The sequence below is a fragment of the Saccoglossus kowalevskii genome, chromosome 4, assembly GCF_978046115.1.
Source record: "Saccoglossus kowalevskii chromosome 4, keSacKowa6.1, whole genome shotgun sequence".
Classification (NCBI taxonomy): domain Eukaryota; kingdom Metazoa; phylum Hemichordata; class Enteropneusta; family Harrimaniidae; genus Saccoglossus; species Saccoglossus kowalevskii.
The window spans coordinates 23,498,617-23,515,821 of NC_140644.1; the positions used below are offsets into that span (position 1 = coordinate 23,498,617).

General features: G+C 33.5%; 3 protein-coding genes across 4 annotated transcripts; 2 read left to right on the forward strand and 1 right to left on the reverse strand.

The window, feature by feature from the left end:
• Positions 1–1,229: 1,229 nt before the first annotated feature.
• Positions 1,230–4,072, forward strand: LOC100368274 (uncharacterized). 2 transcript variants are annotated; one of them, XM_002734182.3, is made up of 3 exons: positions 1,230–1,317; positions 1,869–2,062; positions 3,547–4,072. In XM_002734182.3, the coding sequence occupies exons 2-3, from the start codon at positions 1,899–1,901 to the stop codon at positions 3,746–3,748; spliced, it is 366 nt and encodes a 121-aa protein (XP_002734228.1). In that variant the 5' UTR covers positions 1,230–1,317; positions 1,869–1,898; the 3' UTR covers positions 3,749–4,072. The 2 variants fall into 2 exon arrangements, with proteins under 2 accessions (XP_002734228.1, XP_077864877.1); XM_078008751.2 differs by having other exon boundaries at positions 1,304–1,440.
• Positions 4,073–4,595: 523 nt separating this feature from the next.
• On the reverse strand, positions 4,596–10,814 carry LOC102805008 (acyltransferase PGAP2-like). Its single transcript, XM_006815755.3, has 5 exons — positions 10,338–10,814; positions 9,085–9,349; positions 8,102–8,208; positions 7,062–7,161; positions 4,596–6,947 (listed from the first exon to the last, which is right to left on the reverse strand). Exons 1-5 carry the CDS (start codon positions 10,560–10,562, stop codon positions 6,811–6,813), a joined length of 834 nt encoding a protein of 277 aa, XP_006815818.1. The 5' UTR covers positions 10,563–10,814; the 3' UTR covers positions 4,596–6,810.
• Positions 10,815–10,952: 138 nt separating this feature from the next.
• Positions 10,953–17,170, forward strand: LOC102806776 (uncharacterized). The gene is made up of 4 exons (XM_006815766.3): positions 10,953–11,108; positions 12,871–13,035; positions 13,405–13,443; positions 13,935–17,170. The coding sequence occupies exons 1-4, from the start codon at positions 11,065–11,067 to the stop codon at positions 14,131–14,133; spliced, it is 447 nt and encodes a 148-aa protein (XP_006815829.2). The 5' UTR covers positions 10,953–11,064; the 3' UTR covers positions 14,134–17,170.
• Positions 17,171–17,205: the final 35 nt, after the last annotated feature.

The following is a 17,205-nucleotide window of genomic DNA, read 5'->3' on the forward strand; positions in this document are numbered from 1 at the left end:
GTGTTACAGGTACTGACTTCTAATACAAAAGTCGCGGTTCAAACTTGGCCAACATTTTCAATAGAGGTCTCACTCACCTATAAACTTTCAAACCTTGACACCTGCCCAAGCTCCACGTTAGAAAATGTCGAACACTAACAAGTGTGGGAAATATTACCAGTGTACTGACAGCAACCTCCGAATGAAACAAATCAGGGCGTTTGCTAATCTGCGTGTGAAAACAACAGTGGCAATTACTGATCCGTATATGAAAAGAACCTGAGACAAAAGACCAAGTGTGGAATTACAAAATTAAACATACAACAAATATTACTAATATTTTGACATTGACACTGAAGTATACGATTAAATATATGCACATGTCCAAAAATATGCCTAGAGCTGGCTTGCATACAGTCCCTTCTCTGTTTTTTGTTGTTTTTTAATAAAATAAAATATATCGGTGCCTTTCAATTTTGATTTTATTTTGAATAAACATTATCTATGTTAATGTAACAATTGTGAACTATAGACTTTCAAACTGTTAATATTGAGATAATGTAGACTGCGTGCCAGATAAGACACACACTATTTATTGTGGGTGTAACTGTATGTTGAGAAGTATATGATATAAAATTGCATTTCTATTTCGTATTATATGCAGATTTCTTCCGTTTGGTTATGATCACAATAGAAAAATGATAAGTAATGAAATCCAAAAAAAATATTTTCATTGTTGTAATCACTTAAGTTCGTGAGAATTCTCATCGACTACACAATATTCAAAGCCTTTATTATTTTTACAGTGGTTAGTAAGAGGTTTTCTTAACTTGGGTGGAGGAGGGGGGGGGGGCATTTCTTAAAATTTGTTTGGGGTGTGCCGGGACTTTTTTTCTAAAAAAAAAATGGGTGTTGGTCACCATATTTTTACAATGGTAAAAAGTAATGTCACCACCCAGGATGAAGTAACTGACCGGTCCCTTAACGGCAAATTACTAAGTCCTATAGAAAAATGAAAACAATCCAACCATAGATTACCAAAAAGATCGCATTTTTGTAGATCCATTGAAACTGGCGCTGAATCTCATTATGTTATGTTGTACAGAACAAGAAATATAAGGAGCATAAGAAATTAGAAAAAAATTAAATAATAAATTGGATATTGTTGAAACTTTTACTCGTCAAGTTGTGTTGATTGAAAATATTGTATTTTAAAGAAACACCACAAGAGGGCGCTATCTCTTGACCTCAAAAATGTGCAGCGAAGATTAAGGCATTCCCATCCACTCCAGAGCCTAACTTGACGCACGACTTTACTGCAGGTGACAGTCTTACAAGGTATTTGCATAATTTGGGCAGGGGACAAGGGTCAAGGGTCTGAGTGTATGGAGAGTGTTGTCACCAGAAGTAGAAGTGCCACCCTTTGGGATACATGTCCGCAGTGCCAACCGGAAATAGCAGGCAAGAAATTGATTCCGTGTTTGCTAAACGATTTTTTGCCATAATACATTACCTGCTTACTGCTTGCTGGTTGTGCGATATTAATAATAATAATAATAACCCAAATTACTAAATATCTTGCCATTTAGCATGGAAATCAAGCGGGCATGGTTTGTCAATAGTTTGAAATCCGTTTTGACATGTCCCCCTTTTAAAACTCCTTTACTCCCATGGGCCTTTACTTTAATCCAGTTCAATATCCTGTAAATTATGCAATTGATAATCATAATCATAATCATTACTTCGACATGTAAAACCATGGTGAGAAGCACATTTGCATTTGGCCAGTTCATCATTATGAATCGATCTGCTTTACCACAGTCAGTTGTCGATCGAAGGGACTCATGGCTTAATTAACACATGTAATAATGAATGTTCATTTACTTCAGTGCAACGACGATGGAAACCAGAATATTTAGATGATGTCTCACTCATCCATGAATGAATCAACACCACTTCTGTCCAATGAGACGGCATTGCAGCCTCTGGTCGTAGCGTATCCTCCAAACACACCGCCACCGCCTTATACCGCCATCGATGAGGACTGTATATTAACCTATTCAGATCCACCTTCTTATGAAAGGTACTATGAGATTAATTTAGTTGGGGAATTATTTTAACTGAAACAGCAATTTTGTGTGATGCATTTTAACTGTAAAAGTTATGTGCATAATGAGGAGTTTAAAACAATTCTAAGTCAGGGTTTTCCCTAACTTTCAAAGTAGAAGGCTAAATTAAAATAGTAGGAGGCTCCCAACAGCTTCGCAGCGCAATGCGAGCATGTTGCTTTCGCGGGGAAGGGCAGGAGTGGGGTCTCCCCCTCCGTAGACCGAAGACTTTTAGAAAGTGCAAGACATATTTGGTGGCAGGTTTGAATATATTTTTGTTCATTTTGCATGTGGGCATGTGGTTTAAATAAAGACCAAAATAGAAATTTGTTTATTGTGAAAGATTTTATTTGTGATAGTTTTATTTATACATTTTATTCCCGTCTTGTTTGCCTGTGCAATCCTACGTTTGGACGCCATTTTTCAAATCAACCATGTGACAACAGGTGTGACCTTAGACCTGCAGTTGAATTCTGTAGACGGCCGTGCGTGATCGTGTAGACGGCAAATAAGCCGGCGACCAGCTTCTAACAAAAACCCTGCTAGGTATTTTGAATTCTGGAAACAATGGAGCCCAACTTACAGGCAGATTTACAGACAACTTAATTACAGTGTACACATTTTTATATTAATTTGCATTTCATATGATCCAGAGTAATATTCAGTGCAGGGTAAAACGGTCAAGAAAATTTGTCACTATCTAATAGGGCTAGCAAACCTGGAAAAAATGCTATCCCACCTAAAATCTTATTGGTCCTCCTACTTTTTGCAAGGGTAGTCTCTTTTCGCCATCATTGTTAATTGAAGCTAGAAAACATTTACATAGCAACGCTCTCAAACAGTAAGTCATCAATGGAGATATTGGGAGAGCTATTACTAGAGAGAGCTTGGTATATTTACTCTGTACTGGGACATGTGCCTGCACTCCTGTGATAGTTGTAACTGACAAATATGTTTGTGTAAAACTAGCAACTTTATTACTCAATCAAAACTTGTTCTTCATTTGTATTCAAATTCAAATAACCGCAAATTGTGAGCCACAGTATTTCTTGCAAAATTTCTGGTATTGCTTGCAAGGTTACTGTATGATTTGATGCTATCCAACTTAAAATTGGTACATCCTCTCACTTACATGTCTGCGTTTATTTTTGGCACACATCTCAGAACATTTCCCCCTTTCCTTTCATAATAAAGAATAAAAATCACGGGCACAATCCATTCATTAAAACAACAGTAAAAAACCACTAGTCCTTCGGATTTTATGCTGGTCCTGAGTATGAGTGTCAAACCCTGCAGCGGTGGCTTAGGACAAGATCACCAATGTGGACTAGGTGTCAAACAAAAATGTACATTTCATGTTGCTGAAAAACATTTACACATTACATTACATGACATGGGTTTCTTTGGCGTCTCAAACTTTTTAAGAAATGTAACCCTTTAACTTTTTATCATTTCACAGTGCTATAGGAGCGGGAGCAAATACTGATGAAGACATTTACGATGATGAAGAAAGTGTTTATGAGAACAGAACATGTTGTGGTGGGTGTTACGGCTGTCACATGAGACAAACAAGCGAGTGGGGAGCTGCGGAAATCACCCTATTCATCCTACTCCTTGTTGTGTTTGGACCGTTTGCATTATTGTTTCTATTGAATTCGTAATACCATGTACTAGATTTGTAAACATCAGCAATGCTGTAGATTTCATTGCGAGGTAAACCATAATGAGTGGCAGAAAAGGATACTGGCTCCGCTGGTATCCAAAAGAGAAGAGAAGTGGGAATATTTCAATTCCAGTGGTACATGTACAGCTCACCACCTATAGCTCGAGAGTAATGCTGGTTTCACCAAAATTGCAAATTAAGCTTGAGGCACGTTTCAATGCAAGCTATTCCAAGTTTTGCGGTTTTAGCAAATGCCATGTTCATAGAAACATTGTATATCTACTTATTTTTTTATTACTGTACATAAAATTATGTATTCTCACTTTGGTTTGTTGTTGTACATGAATTTGTTCTAGGTATTAATGTTGCGTGTTCAGAAAAAAAAAAGTTGTATACAGATATACAATACCAACATAATTTCTGTGTATTTACTTGACACATGCAAAATATATATTTTGTATTTTCGTGAAAGAATCAAGTTTGATTATAAATTTTATTGTGAATGATTGTGAAAATCAAAGATTTCAATGTTCAATATACAAGGATGTTTTCATTCATTGCATTTGTGCTATATACACACTCACCGATGGGTGACGACATGTACGCCTGTACATACACATAATCCTGCGTCTATAATTGATTTCATATGCAGAGTATTTCTCATAGTTGACTTTGCACAAAAAGAGATCAGATAGAATAGAATAGACCGTATTCAAATGATCTATCTAATCAAACTACTCGTAATCACGGACACTATGGCTTTAGAGAATAGAACATTACTTGGCAGAACAAAAACAAAGTCACATGCCAATGAGATCTTGGTGGCAATGTGTAAATAAGGTAAATTTAATATATATTTGTGAAGATGGTACAAAAAGAAGCTCAAACTTTTATTACTTCATCTATAGACAACTACGACATCAACAGTTACAATTTTATGAGTTTACTAAATAGTACATTTTCTACAAGATGAATAGTGATACCTAAAGCAATAAATGATCTTACATATCATAGAAAAGATCAATTTTATTTTCTTTCAACAAAGAATGTAATACAACTGTAAAACAATTAAATGTATAGAAAATTAATTTTTGACTCCAGTTTAGGAAGAACACAATGGGGGTCTGAGCAGTTACCCTATCAATATGTATATACATCAATGTATCTTAGTTCCAAGGATATCATCAAATCACATTTCACATCACTATTCAAGGAAACTATACGTAAAGACTATTAATTTTGGGTTAAAAACATTACTTATAATTTTCATAATTATTAAATTTTCGGCTTTTCAATCAATATTTTAAATACAAATTGTCATACTTAACCAAAACTTAGGACATTGCACAGACCTGATTAGTTTTAGGTAAATATATGTGCATATTAATCATCTGATTTGCATAATTCAGCTTTTCCTCAATGTCTTAAAAACTAATTGTATTTTGATGAATCTTGGTACATAAATGCTCTAAGGAAACTAACAGTAACTACCTGATTTATGCATAATTTTCTACAGATATCTCAAATAGAACTTATTGCATCTCAATAAGACGTGGCATACAGATTGAAATTTAAGCATACTAATTACCTGATTTGCATATAAATCTTCACATTTAAAACATTGATACTCTGGGGGTAATCCACGGATGCGATTTGTTTAATGTTGAAAACCATGCATATTGATTATCTATTTTTTTTATTAGCAAATGCCATTATGATATCGATGAAGATCAGATTTAAATAGCACTTGTGGCACAGGTGCTTGGGAAAGGTGCAGGTTTATTATTGCTTCAACTACTGAGAATATTGTATTTTTGAGTAAATACTGAAAAGTGTACACTTACAATACTTTTTAATACCCTGTTATTGATATATTTACATTGAGATCCACTGCATAATATTTTGTACACATAACCAAGTATACTATACACTGTATGCATAGTAACATAACCTCTGAGGTAGTTTGACCTTAAGTCATCAAAAATTTAATTAATCTGAGTAATGGTACGTTTTATAACCCTCAAAACTACTCTTAATTTGTTTACTACTTTGCACAGATCAAAGTTCGATTTGATGTATTTAGTGTAACATATTACTCAATGCATGGTGTTCAGGAGTTGAAAGGTAGTTCTGTCACTGCTGTCACTCATGCATGCAAATGAAAGATAAAGTACACTATATTTTCACTCTTATAATATCCTAATATGTTGGTTCATGAGTGAGTGGTATTTAACAATATCACATATTTTTCATAACATTTTGATAAATATACAAAATTTTATACTATATCAATTAAGATTTAATTCTGGAAAAAAGAAATAAGGGCAGCCAAACTAGCTTTCATGAAAACATAGTTTGATTTCAATAATTAAATGGCATTTCGTGTAAAGTCAAGGCTAGTAATCCATAATATTGTTTGTTGTGCGTATATTTATTATTAGCAGTACTGATTAATCTACTAATGCATTGCATGTAAACTGCATGCAATATATTACGTATCAATTCTATTGACAAAATTTTATCACAAATACATTAAATTATTAATGCGTGGCCCTGAAAAAAAGAGCTTACCCTTATTTTTATCCTTCATCTTGAGAATATTAAAAAATAAAAATAAAAAACAACTTTGTGAATGAAAAATGAGGGATGTATTTGTACACATATTTTTAATAGCGCAAATGATATGTTGTTCTGATATAATATGAAAGAAGCATCTCGCCATCAATTAACATTCACTACACATTTTGGTGTTTCAAGATCGATCAGTCAATCATTGTTTTGATGGTTGTCATAGCAATAATCTGCAGATATAATTCCTGTAAATTTATTAAATTTAATTCTCAAAAAATTCACAAAAGATTTATGTCGCACAATCCATGCGGTAAAGGTATTATTGTTGAAAGAACTTTGAAGCTTTCTTGATTTTGCATTGCATTATGGGTGGAGAATGAACACCGAGGGCGTATTTTGGTTGCACTGTCAAATGACATAGTAATTTGCATATACAGGAATCTTTATATATTGGCTTACTCGTATCTGGATAATGAGTTATTTATTGCTTTATACATCTTGCCATGTTCTGGAGTTCTCGGAAGACACAATAATTTCTTTATCTTTCAGATCCAGTGCTGCTGTCCCGTGGAAACACATATTAGTTAGAACAACTATGTATTCAAAAAAGGCAAAAACTGTATAAACTGAAAAAAAAATGATGCATCAATTAGTTTTGTGGACTGTTTTAATGCAGAAACTATCTACACCAGAATTGTGAAGATTATGCTGTAAGTAACTAGTACCATAGAGTTGCTTACCATATGGTTCACAGTATTTATTATGTCTCCAATAAAGGTATAACATCAGAAGAATAGAAATACTTGTCACCAACCAACAAATCACTTTAATTTTTGAAGACTGAAAGATTAAAAGAATGAAATAACCATGATTATAACCGTCACTACTAGTAACAATAAAGTTTATTCACTTTGGTTCATTATTCTACTGTTATACATGTAGCAATTGCATATCAAACATCACAAACCTCATCTGAATTTTTGAGATATGGGATAGACCCTTTTAGATAGACCCATAAGTTGGGAGCCCTCACAGTTCCCTTAGGGAGAGACCTGTCAGGTGAACTCAGAAAGAGGCTTTTAAGTAAAGAAACTTCTCTTAAAGGGGAACCGCTCAATCCCATGGATTGCACCACATGCTCATGGGTAATTAACTCCGCCTCTGGCCACTAAGTAAATGAATGCTTATTGTGCTCGCTTACTTAAACTGTGATTGACAGGCATTTTGCATACATTAGCCGCCATTTTAAATTCATGATTTTTACAGTACGTTTCGACCGAAAACAACAACATTTATACATCAAAAGCCCAACCATATGAGTGTAATCTTTAGCGTACATATTCATGCCCCCGTAGAAATATATTTGGAATCACAGCTTGATCTTTAAACATCGTAAATTGCACAATTCCTGGAGCTCCCACGACAATGTGAGCGGCTAGGTTCGGATTAGCATACTAATTGCGGTGGCATTCTTGCCCCTACTTATAGTATCGGTTCCCTTTTAAGGCATTAATTTCAATTTTGAAAATTAGTCAAGACATTATTTTACTATGTGAAAGCTACTTCAATAAAGTGTGTCTTACTTTTGGAAGATTGGTTTCCTATGCATACAGCAAAAACATGTCTTTACCTACAAGCCCCCTGGTTCAACTGTGAGAGCTCTCGACTTATGAAAGGGTCTATCCCAAATTTCAAACAAGGTTTCTGATGTTTGATATACCATTACAAAACATTAAAAACAAATTAAAGTTGAAAAAAATTGGAAAATCATCAGACTCACCTGATAGTCTCGATGTCGCTGTGGCAACCAATGGAACAGTAAAACTACCAATGACATGTAAGCAAATGACATTAACAGAAACAGTACAGTGCAGGCCTCATGAAATGCTGCAATGAAAACCACAGTCTGTTAAAAATTAGAAACTAATTATTCATTTTAACTTTCCCAATTCGATGATTTAATGGCATTTGTGAAGACAAAATTTTACAAAAGTTGCTGTCACTTTGAACCCCAGAAAATTTTCACTTCATGAAATTCACAAAAATTTGTCTCGTGCGAATTTAAAGTGGTTTACAGTTTGCAAATATACGAGCATGTTATTTAACTTGTTTAAAGTAAACTAGCTAATAAAATGTTTTTTACATAATAAAATGTTCAAAGGATTTTAAATGAGTTTACTTAAAGCGTCACCTGCGCACGCACGGAAATTGAGTCCCAAGCGACGATAACAACACACGCTAAAAACACAAAGGCTCATGGGTAGATGCTAGCAAAGAGTAATTTACAAGGTTGTGTCTGTAAGATAATTTGTGTTATGTGACGCGATTCTGTTTTTGCAGCATGCTACACTGTTAAACAAAGAAAGGTGTTCAAATATATGTAAATATGATGCGTTTTTTTTTCAAATAAGAAAGATATACTGAATTTTATTGTTTTAAACTGCCAGGTGTATATTAATAATATACAATGTTAACCAATCTGTCACAGCATTTTATCACTAGAGGGTGCCACATATTCACAGATAAACTTAATTTTCATCAGCAGCAGCAATTGGAAAATACTGTAGAATACTTTATTTTCGCTATTTTCGCTGAAGGGATGATTCTGTTAAAATAAATCCAGTGAATATACTTTTTTTCCTATATTTCACATTAAACTTATTAAAAATCAGTGAAAATAAATTCCAAGCAAAACGCCCAAAAAGCCTTTTCAGCGAAAATTAATTCCAGTGAAAATAAAGTATTCCACAGTAGTGTACATACCAAAATATTCTGTTGATGAAACCGACGTAAGCAACATCAATGAGAATATTTCAATCAAATTACAAATGAAGGCTATTTTACAAAATGATTCATAAGTATGGCCATCAATGGTTGATTCTTGGCTGTGACCTTTCAACCATGTGTTATGCATATAAGCGTAGAGTAAACGTGGACCGCTGTGTAACGAAATGGCCGTTCTCCATATGTAGCGTTGAGGTGTATAGTCACCGATTGATGCACTTATTGATGGCAAGAGATTCGGAACCTGTAAACAAAAAAAACAAGATAAATTTAAATACTTTTCGGTCTTGTCACACGCCAAACTGATTTAATTTTGAGAGACCCAAATTTTGATGCACAACTTTTCTTAATTTTTTTGTTAATTGAAAATATTTGAGTATACATGGACTTTCTAACTGAAAACTACAGAATTTTTAATCAAAATTTGAAAAATATGAAAACATTCTACAGGTTTACTGGGTGGAAAGAGTTTGGTACTCAAATGTTAACAAAGAGAAACTTATGTGCTGAATTTTTGGGGGGAATGTTATCGTGTGCAGGCCCCCCTCCAGCAGCTTCTAAAATTACTATCTAAAAGTATTTTGTGCCAAATTTAAATACTTTTTAAATTTAAATGATGATTATCAATAGTGAATATGGATGTCACATGAATTCTATGAGATATCTAAATGCCTAATAATTGTCTTAAGTTTTACGAGCAATTGAAAATTTTAGTAAATTTAATTTCTTTCATATATGAATTATCTGAAACTTGATCCAATGATGTAGAAATGTAAAGAAAAATCTGTTATATTCTAGTAAACTAATTAGATAATAGAATGTAACACTGTGCATGACGAATCTATAAACAACTGAACTAATACATTTGCATAATACTATCTTATTACTTATTCATTACATCTTTACATAATAAATATGTATGACAAGTACACATTTCAATACACGAATAAGCTCGTGCATTACCAATAAATTAATGACAATTGTCTCAATAGTACCACAGTATATATATCTTGCCATGTAATCATACAATACAATATAAATACCGTTATTAATATGCACTGTACTGTAAGTGTAATGAAATAAATGTAATTTTCAAATGTGGAGTAAATAAATAAAAGTTGGGTATTTTTTTCTTACTTGCCATTTTTTGGACCCGGATCTAAACACTGGACCAATGAACGAAATGCTCAGAATGTGGTAATATTTTTTTTTCAACAAAGTGGCATACTTACATCACAGTGTGTACTGGTTGCACCGTCGAAATCCCTCAACAACGCAATGCACACACAGATAAAGAACGCACACAACGGAAGAGACGTTACAGCGAGGGCTACCCGAGAAACGTTAGCTCTGAATACGGTTCTAGTCCTGTTACTGCCGTTAATTGGTAAAGGGAGAGACGATAACACGGCGACAAGAGGAACAAGCAGCGAAGCTGTAAAAATAAACGAGTCCATCGTTTACTTGACGGTGAGAAACCGATGATCAAAACGCCGGGAATCACGAAAGAGTCGTTTTCAGTGATTCTGCTCACGTCGAATCGCATGGGATGATGTGCCAATGATTAATTAATGAGCATGTTACATGGTATTCTATTGGTCATATTAATCAAATTATATCTGTGATTATAATGCCGTCCTAGAATATTATTTCGTTTTTGCTCGAGTCATTTTCTATGTCATAAGCCAGTTAGTGAATGAATGGCGCCCACAACCCGGGTACATGGAGAGGGGTTGGGTCAAAGGTGAGCCATTGATCTGATAATATATTCGATAGGTTCCAGACAGCAATATAAATATGATAAGGTCCCTGGACGAGCTCTATATACTCCATAAATCAAACGCGTTAAAACTATGTCTGATACGTGCCACACATAAGCTTAAATAAACTCTAGGTTATTGCGAGATATGGAGGAAATGCATACGAACAAACAAACAAACAATATTTTTTTTGGTCAAAATGGCGTCGTCTGGTGTCACTCGTCAAATGATGTTGAGAAAAACGTGAGTAATTTTCAAATTATTGATTATTTTGTGTCTGTTTTTACTCGGTAATTTTTGGTTATTGTCATTTCTTTTGGAGCGCCAGGTAACTCGATAATTATTATACTTCAGGTTGTAGGTCGCATGTTTACCATTTTTACACTACGGTTTGTGGAGGATTCTAAGGGGCTTACCAATGAAACTACGGCGGAGATTGGCGTCATGGAAGGCTAGAAAAAAGAGCTGTTGGAATTGAGCAGAAAAAAATGCCCAGTTGCTGTATATTTTTATGTAAACAACGGAAACAATTTACTTGTCAATATGCAACTCTAGGTCGCATATTTTTTTAAAAAGCAATTTCTCACTCACCCTTCTGGTTTTAAAATAGTTAGCCAAAACATGGACCCTACAATAGAAATTGTCCAGCTTACAGTCAATAGACCGATTTATTACATCGTAATATGAAACCATTAAAGTTAACTTTGACAAATGTGTCACTTACTACAAAGGCCACCAACCTCAGATAATAAAAAGACGTATTGTCAACATCTATTGTTCAAGTTGTTATCTGAGCCTCAACACAACAATCACGGTTGTTTTCACAATCTTGAAAAGTAGGTGGTGAGTTTATACAAATTTAGTATTGTTTTATAAACCAACAGTGGAAAAATACTAGGCAGTTAGTTCCCCAGCTTCCTCCTTCAGAACAGAATCCTTTTTTGTGGTTTAGAGCTTGATGCATTGGTGACCAGGTTCTGAAAACTAATTGAAAGAAGAAATGCAAAAAAACTTTGCCTTTAAATGTTGTTAGTGGAAGTGTTAATTATTCAGTTCTGCAACAGACTCAGTCTTTTTTAACATGCATTTGATAATGTTATTGGGACATTGTTAAATTGCTATAGTCAAACAATTTTTTTTGTACATGATTGCAAGGTCATTGTGCTTTGGAAATTATACAACTACCATACTGGTCCGACTAAGTGCCCACCCATGGTGTTGCCTGATCGTCTGATTTATACTGGCCAAGCTTTGACATTTCAGCAACATTTAATAAAAACCTTATCAAGGCAATTTTCTATGGTATGCCTTGTATTGTACAAGATACAGGATGCTGCCTGTGCTTGTAATGTACTATGTAGTTAAGAGAACAAGAACTTAATTGATAAGACCTAAAACATGTTCAGTATGGAACCTTGATTTATTAGAAGTGTCTGAAAATGCCCCGTTGTCAGATATACCGATAACACCATGATTAGTAAAGAGAAACAGTCTTGCTTTTATTTCTAGCCTTGATAAGGTTTATTAAATACTAGTGTCAGATATTGCTTAATTATTCAATCTGTATTCAACAAAATCTCAACTTTTACATAATTTATTATCATAAATACAACTTTGAATCACTACTGTGATATTTATAGTAACATACATCTACTTTGCTACTACATAATTGAAGGAAACACGATTTTACCAGAGCTTGACTGGAGCTTTTTACTGCAGCGAGATTTGCAAGCAAATAATCTGTACTGTTTATAAGCCTATCATATACTCTACTTTGGCATTCAACCTTGTAAAATATATTGCAATATCATGAAGAATGAGATAACTATCAGTTAATACATGAGCAAAATGTAAAACTGTCATCCATTGTATAGCATATTCAGATTACATTGTAGGAGCATGTTATGTTTATCGTGAAAAAATACATATTTTTTGTGCAAGAGCTGACTACAAAACCTATCCTTCTTAATGACGAGAGATAATGTTTATTTTTATCAAAACACAGTCAAGCAAGTACAGAAAATGTTCGCTGTCAGAAATGTCTTGAGAAGGGTCATTGGACGTACGAGTGTACAGGGGAAAGAAAATATGTACACAGACCATCACGAACTGCAGAAATGAACAAAAAATTAAAACAACAAAATCAACAGACTAACCAGCAAGATATTTTGTGAGTATGAAATGATTTACTACCTCTGTTGGTGCAGGATTGATAACTTACTGATACCAAAGGTTTTTTTTGGCTATGTGTTTTATCGATGTTGCAGAATGCTGTGATAATGTATAAAGTACGGGTAACATTTATGTGGCTGTCAATTGTCCTTTGCCTTGTTTTGTTAATTTTTTTTTTTTTACATAAAGTAAACTACTTCTTTTTTTTCACTCAACTTTTGATTGAATCTGCTGAGTTTTGTTTGGCTCTGCAGGTAACCAAACACCCTGACTTGCATCATACATGTATGTCCATTGTTATAGTTTACGTTTTGTTTTATTTGCTAACCATAACCTGCATGTGTTTTGCATTTATTGTTTTTCCCAGAGCTTCCAAAGAATCCACCCTGAGACGAAAAAGGAAAAGGTTTGTAAAATTACCTTCCAAACAGTTGATGTTTTATCACAAAAATGTAAATTTATTGAAAATATATAAATATACTTGGTAATTAGTAATATGTGCTGGTATGTACATGTATGTACGGTAATAAGTAGGAGCCACTGATTTACTTGATTTTCAAATACTGTAAAATACTTTTTGAGTGTTTTGTATGGAATTTATTTACACTGATTTTTGATGAGATGAATGTAAAATATAGGAAAAAAGGTATGTTCACTGAATTATTCCTTCATCGAAAATAGCGATATATTCATTTCAAGCAAAATAAAGTATTTTACAGTACCGGTACTGTTATATATCTAGCAAATAGAAATTATCATTCTGTAAAAGATGTATTTATGAATATGAGTTCTATACAATGGATGCAGCATGCGCATAGCATGAAGACTGGTACTTTAATTCCAGTGAAATATTCAACATCTTATCAATTATTGAAACGTTATGATATTTTCTTGCAGGTCAGAGTCATCAGAAAGCAGTTCATCTGACTCGGACAGTGACAGTGATAGCGACAGCTCTTCAGATAACTCGTCCTCTAGTGACAGTGATTCAAATTCAAGTTCAGATTCTAGTGACAGTAGCAGTGATAGTGACAGTTCTAGCAGTAGCAGTAGCAGCAGTTCTGAAGATGAACGACCACGGAAGAAAAGAAAATAGATTTGTTTGAATGAAGAAAGACTTCCCAGAAAGTGTCTTTTTCATCATTAGAAATTCTCGGTTTGAGGACGTGGAATTGGAATAAATTGCTTGAGAATCACTTACTCAAATGAAATTGTCACTGCTGTGATGTTTCTTGGACTCTTGTGAATGAACGAGTTTACTAGTCTATGTTACTAGTACCGTAAAATCTGTATTAGAAGCTGCATCCCTAATAGAAGTTATATCCATTCTTTTTGAATAATTGAGAATCAGAAATTAATCATTTCTCATATGTGTAGATGCTCTAATAGAAGCTACATCCCCTCTGTTGCATTGTACCATTTCAATAAAAACCGCGGCTTCTAATACAGATTTTACAGTAATATATGCTTTTCCTAGTGACAGCAATATGATTGACATTGTTTTTATTGAATTTTACATTACATTTTTTAAAACAGTATTTGCATATGTGATTCTTAACAGATAAGCTTATTATAAATTTTTTTTAATTACTCGTACCTTTCTATGAATTAAACCTAATTATGCAAGAAGTACTGACATGTCAACTGGTCGAATTGTACTATAGTAACTCAGAACACCAATGCTGCCCATGAAATACCGTACTGTAAAATACTTTATTTTAGCTAGAATTAACTTTTGTTATTAAGACTTTTTGGGTGTTTTGTATGGAATTTATTTTCACAGATTTTTGACAATTTGAATGTCAAATATAGAAAAAAAAGTATATTCGCTGGATTTTATTTTCACTAAATCATTCTTTCAGCAAAAATAGCGAAAATTAATTCCAAGTGAAAATAAAGTATTTTGCAGTATTGCATTATATATTGCATGTACTTTGCAAGCAAATAAGGTATTATATGTGTCTGACTACCATAATTGCTCTATCAGAATTGCATGCTCTGACTTAAGTTAACAAAATACGAGTGCCAGTACTAAGTATTTTACTCACATACACTTCTAATACAGCACACATGATTATTCCCACCACAATACTATGGAGTAAGTTTTTCAGTCTCGTTTTCATACAAGCGAGGACTATTAATTAATTTGGGTTTAATTTGCACAGACATGCATTGACCGATTACATTCAAACTTAACACATAGACAGTGTATGCTTTTTTACATATGCATGCCATATGAAAAGTATGGCTGACTGGTGGCCATTTTTCAGAGATGAACAGGGCAATTTGATTCAAACGGTAAACTGGGACCAAAGATTAAGAAACAGACAGTAAACATGAAATGCCACAAAACTTGATAGTGGCAAAATAAGAGTTTATTGGCTCATGTCAAAATTTTTGTTTCACTGTTGACAAAGTCAGTGCCATCATCCGTTGTCGCCAACTTTAACCTTTTCTTAAAAACTGGCTAAAGTATGTGTTTTATACTCCCTAAAAATGTACCTTCTTTCTTAGAATTGATTAACATATCTTGATAAGTTTAATTTAATTAATTTTAATGAATTTTTTTGGTATAAATGCTATTCATGACTTCTGATTTCATATACATGTATAAGTACATGTACGTTGGATAGATGTCTGTTACATTTTTTGTGACAATACTTTCAAATCACTAATTTCACTAAACATTTTAGGTAATTTGTTGATTTCTTATTGGAGACAATAGTCTGATTGTTTTCATATTTTATATGTATATTCCTCAGATAGACCTCAGAAATGTTTATTTAGTGATAACTTCAACTCCAGAATTTTATTGAATATTTTTGGTATAAAAATACTATTTCTGAAAAGACCAGTTGCTTTGATAGTTTTTATGTTGACACCATCAATGAACGTGTCTCAGACTTGTTCATTTAAAGGCAACAACATTAATTCCTAATTTACATAGTAAGTGGATATTTTTACCATTTAAAATGCTACTAGCAACATCTTTTTAAAAACTATGAGCTTGATTGATACGAGTGAAATGAACCTGTCTCAGACTTGTTCATTTCAAGGCAACAACAGTAATTCTCTAATTTAAGAGAATCTTTCCACCATTTTGGGTTAGATATACTATTATCAACTACTTGCTTGATTGATACTAATGAAATTAATTATCCTGATTGATTGACAAGACTGAACACAAGAGGAACTGTATTTATATAAGGTGTACTGAGCCTGACAGTGTGATTATTAAATTTATCACTATCCATGTTGAAAAACTTTTTACTTTAAAGCGGTATGTGCTCTGAAAACCAACATATTTGATAAATGTTACTCACTGATCAGCACTAGCTTGCAAATCCTTAATGATAACTTGTAGTGTTTAATTAACAGGCACACAAACAGATTTATTGAATGCAAATAATATCAGTCACTATAAATATGCAAAAAGTGCAACCTATAGCAATATGCTGCCATTTCAGATATGAGAGTATGCTGAGAATATTCAGTTAAAATATTCTGTACCGGTAGATCCAACTTTCATTGTCTTGTATATTTGTTTACAAATGTGCAGATATTAGTCATTGAACTGTTTTCTGACAATGTCAATTTACTGTATTTATCTAGAAACAGTAAGTGAAAGTTTGTTCATGTTTTTAAAATAAATTCTATATTTATTATTCATGTCTTACATACTGTTTTGCATACATACAGGTATAAGACTTCTACATAGTGATATTGCTTAGTCTAGCTTGAACACTCTTATCGTATGTCCTTAGTATACTGTAAAATACTTTATTTCAGCTGGATTTAATTTTCACTCTATAGACTTTTTTGGCGATTTGTATGATTTTTGAAAATTTGAGTATAGGAAAAAAGGTATATTCGCTGGATTTTATTTTCACTGAATCATTTCTTCAGCGAAAAAGTAATCCACAGTATTTACTAAGAGATGACCACCGGTATTGTCTTGCATGGACACATTAGCAGTTCGATAGGGTGTTCTTTCAGTCCATGTTACTTCTTCCAATTGCATATGAAGCAAATAAGTGTTCGCAACTAGGGGCACAATATATGGGCGTTTGTAATTACTCCACAATTTCAAATACCTACTGAATGTATTTTTGGGGTCAAAGTCTATAGGGGGGGATAAGAGCCCTTTCATCAGAGAACCGCTGAATGG

Excerpts from the sequence above, each read along its gene's own strand:
- LOC100368274 (XM_002734182.3), top strand. The coding sequence starts at position 1,899 with ATGATGTCTCACTCATCCATGAATGAATCAACACCACTTCTGTCCAAT. Across the intron at positions 2,063-3,546 it reads GATCCACCTTCTTATGAAAG|TGCTATAGGAGCGGGAGCAA; the intron begins GTACTATGAGAT and ends ATCATTTCACAG.
- LOC102805008 (XM_006815755.3), bottom strand. The coding sequence starts at position 10,562 with ATGGACTCGTTTATTTTTACAGCTTCGCTGCTTGTTCCTCTTGTCGCC. Across the intron at positions 9,350-10,337 it reads CAACCAGTACACACTGTGAT|GTTCCGAATCTCTTGCCATC; the intron begins GTAAGTATGCCA and ends TTTTGTTTACAG. Across the intron at positions 8,209-9,084 it reads TTCATCAACAGAATATTTTG|CATTTCATGAGGCCTGCACT; the intron begins GTATGTACACTA and ends TTTTCATTGCAG.
- LOC102806776 (XM_006815766.3), top strand. The coding sequence starts at position 11,065 with ATGGCGTCGTCTGGTGTCACTCGTCAAATGATGTTGAGAAAAAC. Across the intron at positions 11,109-12,870 it reads CAAATGATGTTGAGAAAAAC|TCAAGCAAGTACAGAAAATG; the intron begins GTGAGTAATTTT and ends ATCAAAACACAG. Across the intron at positions 13,036-13,404 it reads ACTAACCAGCAAGATATTTT|AGCTTCCAAAGAATCCACCC; the intron begins GTGAGTATGAAA and ends TGTTTTTCCCAG.